The sequence below is a fragment of the Heliangelus exortis genome, chromosome 6 (assembly GCF_036169615.1).
Source record: "Heliangelus exortis chromosome 6, bHelExo1.hap1, whole genome shotgun sequence".
Lineage (NCBI taxonomy): Eukaryota > Metazoa > Chordata > Aves > Apodiformes > Trochilidae > Heliangelus > Heliangelus exortis.
In genome coordinates, this window is record NC_092427.1 from 14,618,949 (window position 1) to 14,631,019 (window position 12,071).

The window sequence follows — 12,071 nt, forward strand, 5'->3', positions numbered from 1 at the left end:
TAAAGGGAAAAACCAGAGGTGTGGCTGCACTCACTGGTAAGGCCAAGATCTCATTGCTGCAGGAAGTTCCATACTGGATCTGCTATTCACTGTTTTTTTTTTACAAGCAGTCAGGCAAGTTCTAAGTGTGCTTCAAGTCTCAGTAAATGAGTTTATACCAAGTGGAAGCAGCACAAGCAAAATTAAGCCCAACAGTTTTGAGTTGGCATTCTGACCCAGCAGCATTTTGTAGGAGTGTTGGCCATTGGTACAAGGCTCAGGCCAGCACGGCATCCAATCCCAAGCCTCCTAGATTAAATCTAACTGCTAAAGATAACTCCCAGAGAACACGAGCAGCAGTGGGCAGATCTGTTCACCCTCCCCCCCTCAAAGATGCACCAGTCCTTATTCAGTCAATGTCATCTCACAGCAAATCACTGAAAACCAAGATGAGCGTGCCCGAGATAAAAGCAGCTGATCAATGTCCCTGCGTAAAACGGCCGATAATCCCCGCACAGAGCAGGCATCTGGCATCAGATGCAGCATGCCAGAGAGATGATCATGAAAAGTATCCATTGCATATTCCTGGCACCTTTAGCTGTCACAGGGGTGGGCAGAGAGCAGCGAAAGGGCTCCCGGGATTCAGAAAACACTCCTCCCTCACCAGATCGGCACAATCTTCAGACAGCACGGCTTTTGGCCTTACTACCATTACAAAACCTGGAGCTCAAGGTCAGTAAAGCAAACAGGGAGTATCATGCTGTGCTGTTAGAAGGTAAGGAAGCAAGTGCCCATCTTTTCCTCACCGTCTTTGCGGCTATGTACTTAGCGCTACAGCAAAACAGAACGCTGCTCTTGAAATTGCCGCATTAAGCACAACCCACATACCACAGAAAGGTCTCCTCCTGCTGAAACAATAACCATCTACATCTTTAAAACAAACGTGCGGCACTCCGTATTCCTTTCCCCTCTCCCATTTGAACCCGATGCCATGTTCCTGCTTACCCTCAGCGTGCGGAGGGATGGCAAGCCCCTGACGCTCACTACTGCGAAATTTTGCCTTCTCAGGATAGAAAGGGGGCCCTAAATCCACCGGCAGAGAAGGCAGCTGACAGCCCCCAGCCCCGAGAGAGGGGGGCACACCCGCTGCGGGACCCATCTCTGCTTAATGGAGGGGGTGTCATCCCCGGTACCGCATCGCATCCCGCATCCCGAAGAGGCGGCGGTCGCCGCGCACCCCCCCCACCACCACCCTTCTCCCCTACCTTCTCCTGAGCCCGGGTCAGCTTCTTCTGGACGTTGCTCGCGATTTTCCCGGCGGTGACCCCCTTGCTTCCCAGCTCAGCCATCTTGCCTCCTCTTTTTTAACGGGCTGCTGGCGAACGACAGGCCGGCAGGAAAGGAGGGGGGGGGGAACGAAGGGAGGAGAAAAAAAAAAAAAAAAAAAAAAAAAAGAAAAAGAAAAAAAAACCCGGCGGGCAGGCGATGGCCTCGGCCGCCACCGCCGCCTCCCGCCCGCCGCCGCCTTTTAAAGGGACAGCGCGCTCCGCGCCGCCTTAAAGGGGCCGCGCCCCGGCCCCGGGGGCACAGCCGGGCCCCCGCCTACCAGAGGGGTGATGCTGATGCTGCTGGATGGGGAGGGGGGAGGAGGGAGGAGGGAAGAGGGAATAACTGAGGGAAGGCGTTTGTCAGATTTTCCACACCTTTCCAGCCTGCTCTGGGCTGGGCGGCTGGGTTCTGCAGGTTATGAAATAGTTGGGAAGAGAGAGGCAGGCAGGGTATGAAAAGTTTGGAATCACAGAATCATCTTGGTTGGAAAAGACCTTTAAGGTTATCGAGTCCAACGTTAACCCACCACTGCCAAGTCAAACGCTAAAACATGTCCCTAAGCACCACACCTGCAGGTCTTTTAAATACCTCCAGGGATGGGGGTTCAACCACTTCCCTGGGCAGCCTCTTCCAGTGCCTGGCAACACTTTCAGTTATTAAGTTTTTCCTAATATCTCATCTAAACCTTCCCTGGCACAACTTGAGGCTGTTTCCTCTTGTCCTATCACTTGTTACTTGGGAGATCAACCTCCACCTGCATACAACTTCCTCTCAGGTAGTTGTAAAGAGTGGTAAGTTCACTCCTCAGCCTCCAGACTGTGCAGCTTCAGTTCCCTCAGCTCCTCCTTGTTCTCCAGACCCTTCAACCAGCTTTGTTGCCCTCCCCTGGACACACTCCAGCACCTTATTGTCCTTCTTATGGCAAAGGGCCCAGAATTGAACCTGGAATCCGAGGTGCAGGCTCAGCAGTTCTGAGCACAGGGGAACGATCCCCTGGTCCTGCTGGTTGCACTATTGCCGACAGCAGCCAGGATGCTGTTGGCCTTCCTGGCCACCTGGGTACACTGCTGGCTCAAATTCAACCACTCTCAACCAACATCTCCAGGTCCTTTTCTGCCAGGCAGCTTTCCAGCTGCTCTTCCCCCAGCCTGAAGCATTACATGGGGTTGTTATGAGCCAGCTGCAAGACCCAGCACTTGGCCTTGTTGAACCTCATACAATTGCCCTTGGCCCATTGATCCCAGCAGAATCCTCTGTAGACCCTTCCTACCCACAGGCAGACCAATGCTCATGCCCAACTTGGTGTCATCTGCAGACCTACTAAGGGCGTAGTTGATCCTCTTGTGCAGATTATTGATGAAGATATTAGAAAGAACTGGCCACAATACTGATCCCTGGGGAATGCTGCTTGTGACTGGCCACCATCTGAATTTGACTCTATTCACCACAGCTCTTTGGACCACATTGCAAAGAGGGAAGAGTCCAAGAGTCTTCCCACACTGGAGGAGTGAGCCACTAATACTTAAAAACACCTAAAAAAGGAACATAGAGTTGCTGGCTAATGGCTGTATCAGACTTCATTTATAGCCACAATTATGGAGTGCTGTACAGTAACAAGAGATTAATCTTAGATACGTGATGGTATGAGTTTGCTGTACCCTGCAGCAAAATAGCATTCATACTTGTTTTAGGAGATTTTTATACTCCTAAATTTATATAACAAAGGTACTTCTCAAATTTATCCCTGGGTCTTCACAAAGTGAAAAATTTACATTCTTGAGGGGAAGGTATTTATAAATTAATCAAACCCCAAGACTTTCTGCACGCTTGTCTTCTTTGTGAGAGCTTACATCTGCTCTGTGCACACACAACACAGTATCAACCAAACCACTGCTCCGCAGACAATTTAGATATTTAATGAAATTGCATTTGTCTTACACCTATTTCAACAGAAAGATAGTACCAAAACCTACCTGTGTTCCAAGACTATTACACACAGCCTTCATTTTTCCAGATGAAGACTATTATCTCCAGAGTTTCACACGCATGGTTGGTGTAGCACACACTGTTATAATCTACAGCAACAGAAAAATGTGGAAGGTGATTACTTGAGAGAGCTAGGACAGATTTTCATCTTATATGTCATTTAGCTTCCCATTTCTGCTTTAATACTATTTCTCCTCATTCAGAATTTGGAATAAAAACAACTGTCTTACCAAGGCCCTTAGAAACTGTTGGCAGAGAATCTGTCAACACCTTTTGTGAGACAGTGCCTCTGCATTTCTTACCTGTTATGACAGTGGCATTTTTTTACTGACAAAAGCCCTCATTCAGAAACTAGTTTAAACTCATGCTATACTTCAATTATATTAGCAGGTGTACTGTTTCTATTTAATGAAATAGGCATGTGCTTCAGCTGTGTATGAGAAAAGTACAGTGATTTATAGCAATATTCAGATTCAAGCATGTGTATACCTGTGATGCCACACTGTACTGCACTTAGTATTCATATTTCTATGTGGTTTCTATAGATATGTAACTACATATCTATAGATACAACTGTGTATTTGTCCCAAATATATCTCATTTTGCCCATGATTTTAGCCTTACTAGATATTTGCATATTTCTTTTCCTGTCCAGTATTATCTACAATTTTGCAGCATCTCACTGCTCAGTATCATCTGGAGACATAATTAACATCTCATTTTCTTTGTCTCTTACTCCCCTTCTCCTCCTTCTTGGTTGAGCTGTTAAAAGATACACATGCGGTTAAACATTTGTAACATCACGCTTATAAGAGCAGATGTTTCAGGGTCAAAACACATTCCTCCCCATCCTACCTCATGTATTTGTTTCTCCAGTGAAACTGGTTTTGAAGGGATTTTTTTCTGATTACATCCTTTCAAGTAAAAAGCAAATGACTGCAGCACATGAGCTGAAAAGAAAGTCCATGGCAAACATCAGACAATGGTGAAACAAAAGTGGCCAGACACAGACATCTACCACAATAAAAAATGACTACAAACTGTAGACATTTTAAAAGCTGGGATTAACAGCAAGCACCCACCTCTCAGCATGAGTCATTTCCCAGTTATTTCTGTGCTTGACTGAATCAGCATCAAAGCTGAAAAGCATTTGTGGGGCTCCAGGTGTGCCACAAAATCTGTTCCCCTAGCATGAGCCAGTGAACATCACATACTCTGAGTGGCTGTGCATTTGAATGAACATATAAACCATTTTAGTCAGGTGATGCATGCTGAAGGCTGTTGCTTTGATGACAGGAGAGGTCTCCAGTCTCACATGTACCCACCTCTGTAAAAACCTGTAAACTTGAGATCAGAGAAATCTTATCAGATAGTAATAAACATACAGACTAGCAACTCAACCTACATCCATTTGTGCTTTGTGTCATTGTGAGGCAGAGCTGCCTAACATTTTAGAAGCCATTATGGACAGGCTCTACACAACTGAACTTAATGCTTACATCCATCTTCTGCAATGAGATTCAGTAAGTTCAATACATGCATGGTTATCTCATTTTTTCTAACACTAGACCCTAGGCCACTTCATCTCACCCAGCTGTAACCAGTTAAATGTGTCTAATTTAATTTAATTTGAGTAACCTAGTGTCTCTTTTATAGCTGGGAGAAATCAGTACTTCCAAAGGGTGATAAAAGGTAAAACAGCATCTAGAAACTTCTCCCTTTCCCCTTAACTACAGGGGGAGATTAGATAAATGGCTTAGAGAGCTGAAGTTAAGAAAGCCAGGTGAGTTATGAAACCCACCTGTAGTCCATCTCCCTGGTGACAGTATGATTAACCTACACAGTTCTTAGGGAAGAAGCAAATCTGCCAAACACAACAGCACATACACACCCTTGCTTTTTTATTATTGCTTTCTTAATTGATTAATACCCTAGTCAATGGTGCCTATGTTAGGTCACAGCCTCATAAGTGCATTTTGCTTCTCAGTTGTCTCATTAAAGGCAGATGAACTGCTCACCTGTTTACAATTAAGCACACACTTGAGTGCCTGCTGTGTTGGAGTCTATTATTCTGTACAATTTATTCCCTTCGTTGCACAAATTGTTGTTACATTTTTATTTTTTAAATTGTTATTCTTTTTTTGCTATGTTTGTCCATCTGGGAGCAGGATGTTTTTTTCATGATTCCTAACTTAATTTGGTACGGTTTAATTTTGGTATATTTTTTAAGAACGATTTCAGCAATGTGTTGATTAACAAATCTATAACATTTTCTCTAACTTGATCCATTTAATTGTAGCTTGTGTGTTTACAGCTACAAGCTGAGATGGTCAAAATGTATCTGCTTCCCTGCTACTGGTGGCAAAACCTTTCATGTACCATTTAATTAATTTAAATAAAATAAATAAAATAAAATTATTTTAAAGTTACAATAGTAGTGGTCTCTACCATTCATAGAACTAGAAGTATATATTCTGTGTTCCAGTTACAGAGATTAAAACTTGACTTTAAATTAAAATTGAGATTAAAAATTGACTTTTTTTTCTTTTCAGCAACGAGTTTTGATTTTAAGTTTGTAATTATTTTTTTAAATACTTAGTAGAGCTTGGTCAATTAAAGATTTTTATGGTAAGTGTAAATACATAATTACTGAATTCCTAAAGTGTTTATATTCATACTAAATAATATTTGCAATAAATTATTTCAGCAACTCTGAAGCTTTTCTCCCCAAGTACTAATATAATACAAAATGGATCTACTTCAATAATTCTTTTCTGTGTTCAAAGCTGAAGTTCACTTTTTGAACAAGACCCACAGTCTTGTCCAAGCTCTAACTCCAGCCATATCACTGCAGCCAGTTGGCCTCACACGTTTCCAGTACCACTCCCCAGCCCTAGTGAGGACAGTTGAGGGACTAATTTATACACAAGACAACCGATTACACAAAATATATTATGTAGCAAAATCTAATCAAGTTCTGACTCCAACCTTGCTTGCCCTAAATATCCTGCTTACCTGTTTGTTCCCATTCCAGATCATGCAATCTTCTGGGACAGCATTCAGGAAGAGCTTCCAAAGATGACTTTTATCTTTCCACTAAACTTGATAACATTATCAGGGGTAATTCAGACATCAGTGTCACCATTATCTAGTTTACCTTAGCATTCCTTTCTGAACAGCCGAATTCTCATGCAAACTATTCCTTTGCTTTCAGAAGGATGCTTAGCAGGATTAGGAAATTTCTGGCAACAATAGATCAAAAACCTTGCTAATTATGTGTTTTGTCACTTAAAACAAAAGCAAGATGAAACAACTCTGACTTTACAATAGTGTTCAGAAGGTGTTCTTTACCACATCTCTCAAACTCCCAATTTCTATTACATCTCTTTATCATCTGGTTATGCAAAACAGAAGATAATGCCAAAGTGATTCTTCCCATTTCCCCAGAACAAGAGAAATACATTCTACCACATCCCAGGGAAGGCTTTAAAGCTGAGAGTTTGGCCAGCCTAGTTCAGAAAGACACCCCCCTCAGAAAAAGAGAAAGGCAGGATATATAATGACATTAAAACTTAGTCTTGAATCTTACCGAAGACTATGCCTTGATTATAAGCTTGCTTAATTTCTTTAGAATTTGTTCATGCCATATCTTCCTGGGACCTCAAAACTTAGGCAGATTTTTCACTGAATTTCAAATTTCAGATCCAATGTCTTTTCCATCCATGTGCCATTTTGGATGCTTGATTCAACCGCATGTAGCTATTTTCTCTGTTTTCTGTCAATCTGAGTTTGGCCACCAAAAAGTCATCGGAGGCTTTGAATTTGTAACATTTGCTGGCCTCCACTAATAACTGAAGTGAGTAAAGACTGGCAGTGGTCAGCAAGCTTTGCTCAACTATACCTCAAAGAAGCTTACCAGAATTCCCATGTGCCCTATTGTACTGGAAAATAATGAATTTGGCACATACGAAACAATTTTTTTTTGTTGTTGTTTTTCATTCTCGTCAATTAAGAAGGGGGCAGGAAACATTTGTTTGCATTGGAAATTATTCTGGAAGCCTTCTACTACTCATTAAAATATGTTAAAAATGGAAATTAACAATATACTCTAATAGATGGGCCAGTTCATACCCATCTATAGCTAAACACATGGTCCATCTGTTGGAATGATACCAAGGGGATCGTATCACCAAGATACCTTATCAACAGGACAAAACATCAGTGAAATCCAGCAAATATTGTACATAAAACATACTCCCTCAAGGTTTTTTGATAGAGCCTTGTTTCATTGTCCTGGTAGTGAACTGAGTAACTCACTCACTAAAAATTATTTACGAGAGCTATCTCACTTCCATATACTGTAAGCTCACTGTCACTTCAGATTTGATTAGTTTTCAAAATTATCCAAGTCTTTGCTTTGGCTGTTTGAAATTTGATTTTTCAGAAAATAAGGACGGTAAGCGGGCAAGTTTTTGGTTTGGACAAGTGCAGTTTTCTGCCTGGATTCAATACACCCTTACTACACATCTATTTGTCCTGGTTTGGGCCAGGATAAAGGTGATTTTCTGTCTTGTGTAAAACGGGCTGAAGAAGCCCCACCATACGACCAACTACCTAGAAGAGACTTAGCAAAAAGCAAGTACAAGACAGAAAATCAGCTTTATCCTGGCCCAAACCAGGACACTATTCTAATTAAAAATAACTGAGATTTATAATAGTGTTTTTTCTAGTCCTGGACCAAGACTGAACTGCAGAAAACAACACAGGCAAATAGAAAAAAGCTATTCTTACCTGTAACAACTCCACCATTTCCACCAGCTGACTTTATCAACTCTGTTAAAGACTTTCATAAAGGTTCAGAGAAAAACAGGGAAGAGCTCAGAAGAATTTAAGATCTACAGTAAATAACTTAAAAGTTAACTGTACATCTTTACAAAAACGCCTCCTGGAGTCCCTAGTTGTTATTAAAGGCAAATCAATACAAATGTTTGTACTTCTAGTAAAAAAAAATAAATCAGAGAATGACCAGAGTTGGAAGGAACCTCTACAGATCAATACCCCTGCTAAAGCAGGATTGCCTAAGGTACACGACACATGATTTCATCATTGCATCCAGGTGGATTTTGAATGTCTCCAGAGAGAGACTGCACAGCCTCTCTGGGCAGCCTCTTCCAGTGCTTTGTCACCCTCACAGTAAAGTTTTTTTCTCATGTTTAAACTGAATTTCCTGTGTTCCTGTTTGTGCCCTTTGTCCTGTTGCTTGTCCATCTTCCTTATACTCACCCTTTAGCTATTTATACACCTTGATAAGGTATCCTGATATAGTAAAACAATGCTTCTGGATATTATAGGGACTTTGAGGAATTTTTCAAATTATGCATCTGCTTTAATCTTGATACCGTCATTTGGTGCATAGCAATTACTTTCTATTTAATTTCTAGAAACAAAATAACAGAATCAAGACAAATAAAATAGATGTTTACCATATGTAAGCCTTCCTGCATTGGAAACATTTGTATTAGCTAGATGCCAGCTGCATCATTCAAATATTCCACCTAAAAAATACTGTGGGTCCATGCACTGTGGTAGTACAGAAAAGAAAGCCAGGAATGAAACTCAAGACATTCTGAAAGAAAAGAGCAGATGATCTCGTCAAAATGGTTTTTAAAGTGAACAGGTCTTTGCTATTCCAATTTGGATTCTTACCTACATTCTAAATGCTGCACTCAATTGCTACAGATGCTTAGCTGCTTCCAACTTTGGTAAATTAGCATTTTTTTTTTCATTCATATTCAAGTATTTGAGCCACGATTGACAGTAGAATATTATGAACTTATAACTGCGGTCACCTAGTTAGAATGAATATATTTCTCTTCACATTTTTATACATCAGTGCTCTGACATCTTGAAGAGTCCCTGCCAAATTTAGTAGAAAAAATTTACAGTAAGCATCCTCAACAGTTTAATGAGTCACAGCCTTGTGTATACACGTATCAAGGTCACCCACATGCTAGAGGGAAAAAAAAGTCAAGCTAAATTTGTTTGTTTCCAAACTCTATTTTGAAACATGGCAGCTTTATCAGATAAACCAACCAAACATCTTGAATTGTGAAACTTTTTTTTAATATGTCAGTGTACAAGAGACAGAAGTGCATGCTGTTTGTACTACTTCACTCCGAAAGCAAAAGAACAAGTCTGGAAGTGTTGCATCACCTCAATGTCTTTACCAGGAATTTTGCAATACAGGATGTTCTCTCAAAACCCCACCTTCTGCAGTCACACGAATAGGTTTCCTGACAGGACAAAAACGTCAAAATCCAAATCCCAAAAGCTCAAAAATAAAAGAGCAGAGGGAGAATTAAGCCATTGCTCCAATATTCTCCTTTATTTGAAGACATTCACAGTAATTTTTTTCATTGCATACTTTGATGATAGTGACATTGATTCATAAGCTAAGGGATAACCAGGAACTTGATACTTTTCTCTTGGATATGGAGGTAAAGATAAAATTAGTTTCTACATTGCAAAGATGTGATGCTTGGAAGACAACCAGAAAACCTCCTACTCTTCCCCCCACCACTCCTAATGTGTTGAATAGGAGCACTAAGTCTCTTCCCTTCCACATGTGACACACTGGTCCCTTTAGTATAGGAACCCCTTAAATGCTTTGTTCCCATCTTGTACCTTCATGCAGACCTCTTACAGTTCTGGCAAGGTCAGCCCTACCAGCTGAAGAAGAGTAATGATCTCTTTCCTGCTTAAGAGTGACAGAGGAATGTGTTCACAATCAGCATCACCTGGTTTAGTATTTGCAAAGCCATGAGATCTTTCCTGGAGGTATTTAATAAATTATCCTATCTCCAAAGCAAACAAGTCTTCATTTTCTTATATAAATTTCAGAAAAGATATATATATAAAAACACAATTTCTGGTTTTATACAATATGGGAAGGACCTATTCCCTAGACACATTTTGATAAAGCTGATCAGATCAGCTATGCATTTTAAAATAAAAAACAAAAATTAAAAAAAATTTTAAAATAATTAAAAATTTAAAAATTTAAAAATAAAAAATATGGCTTTGTCATGAATGATTACAACATTTATCTCTGCTATGCATTCACCTTACCAAACACGGTGACCCAACATCAGAAGATGCAGAAAATGAAATTCAACATACTGAATCTGTTCCCAGTGGGCCTAAAATCTACAGTCTTGCAACCATACAAACATTAGAGGCATTTGCTTTGGTAGAGTAGCACAGCTCAATTTGACCTTTCCTGTGTCAATCCCACAAAGTCAATGCATGGATACATGTAGCCATTACCTGCAGTCATAGCTGGTGAGAAGGTGGTCAATCAGCTGCATCATGAGATGAATTACAAAGCTTTGCCAGCTGAGATCAGTCTCAAAAATAAGCATCAGTGGGGATTTTTTTAACCACCTTTAAAATGCAATGTAGAAGTGAGAGAAATGGTGCTTTTTCTGATTTATATTGCAAAACTAAGCTGACCAGCAATTGCAAGCTGATTATTTCTTGGATGAGTTTGGTGCCTATATTTTGCATGAAAAAATGTTATGTTAGTTCACACAACTCATCTGAAAATATCTGCTGCTTGATAGAGTTATCATGATTACTATGCATTTATTATCTATGAATTTTTGACAATAACATAAAAAAATATCTAAAAATGAGAGAAATACTGATTGTCTTTTCAGTGCTATCTAAGATGCAGATTCTTAACCACGCCCTTCCATATGTGTGTAGCTAATTCCCCACATACCTTTTTGATTCATTAATCATCAAGAGTTAATGCTTCCTTTTTCCATAGGATATCCATATTAGCACAAGGGTATTTAGGAATTTACAGACAAATTCAAGTGGTTAATCCTATCTGCAGTAAGGAGACAAAGACCTTCTCAAGTTGAGCTACTGAGAGTAAAAAACGTTTAGACAAAAGTCTCTTTTTATCTTCCCTTTGTCTTCACCCACATTTGTAAGCCAAAGTAAGCACTAATTCAGAAAACCAAACAATTGATAACCAGCTGCCAACAGGAACCCAGCTGATAATGTAAACTTGTCTGAAATCTTATGATATTACATAAGAATTTATTTGAGGAAAATTCTTAAGCTTCTCCTATCAAATTCTCTTAGACCCAGGTCAAAGATTTCTCTTCTACCATAAATTTGCATCTTTAATGCACATTACAGATGTTTTACTTAATTGCACACCCTAGACTTTCCTTCCCAGGGAAGTATGGCAGCACCAAGCCCGCCTGAGTGCAACAAATGTTTGGATGACACCCTGAGGCACATGGTGTGATCCTGGGGGTGCCCTACACAGGGACAGGAGTTGGACTCAATGATTCTGATGATTCCCTTCCAACTCAGCATAATCTATAATTCTATGACTGGGACATGTAGGACAACTCCTGCTCAAAACTTTTTGCCTTTAGGAAAAAAGTTTCGTTTGTACTTCCAAATTTTTCTATTTTTTTCTCTCAAAACTCTAGAAACAATGCAAACTGAACCATCTGCTCACACCTTTCAGCTTCTGGTTTGGACACCAATTCTACCAATTAAAAACAATAAACAATTGAAACAAACACCAATTGAAATGATAAAATGCTAAAGCAGATCTTATCCTGAAACAACTACAATAAATATTCTCTTGCAGTTGTTTATCCCTTAGACACTTCCTTCCAAAATCCTTGACTCCAGCCTTCCTTTTTTTTTGAGTAAAGTGGACTGCTTCAGTGATTTACTCTTCAGTTTAG

The 12,071-nt window shown here is 40.2% G+C and overlaps 1 protein-coding gene and 1 long non-coding RNA gene across 31 annotated transcripts in view; one reads left to right on the forward strand and one right to left on the reverse strand.

Moving 5' to 3' along the window:
• Positions 1 to 1,477, reverse strand: part of BIN1 (bridging integrator 1) — a 95,835-nt gene extending 94,358 nt beyond the window's left edge. For 25 of the 30 annotated variants that reach the window (XM_071746785.1, XM_071746782.1, XM_071746773.1 and 22 more), the window contains exon 1: positions 1,245 to 1,432. In XM_071746785.1, coding sequence (XP_071602886.1) covers positions 1,245 to 1,328 — 84 coding nt within the window. In that variant the 5' untranslated portion in view covers positions 1,329 to 1,432. Of the gene's footprint in view, positions 1 to 984; positions 1,118 to 1,244 lie in introns of those variants that run through there. The other 5 variants (XM_071746767.1, XM_071746765.1, XM_071746779.1 and 2 more) reach the window with 3 other exon arrangements.
• LOC139797493 (uncharacterized) lies at positions 461 to 1,395 on the forward strand. The gene is made up of 3 exons (XR_011726493.1): positions 461 to 711; positions 809 to 922; positions 1,048 to 1,395. It is a non-coding gene; the product is annotated as an uncharacterized lncRNA (long non-coding RNA).
• Positions 1,478 to 12,071: the final 10,594 nt, after the last annotated feature.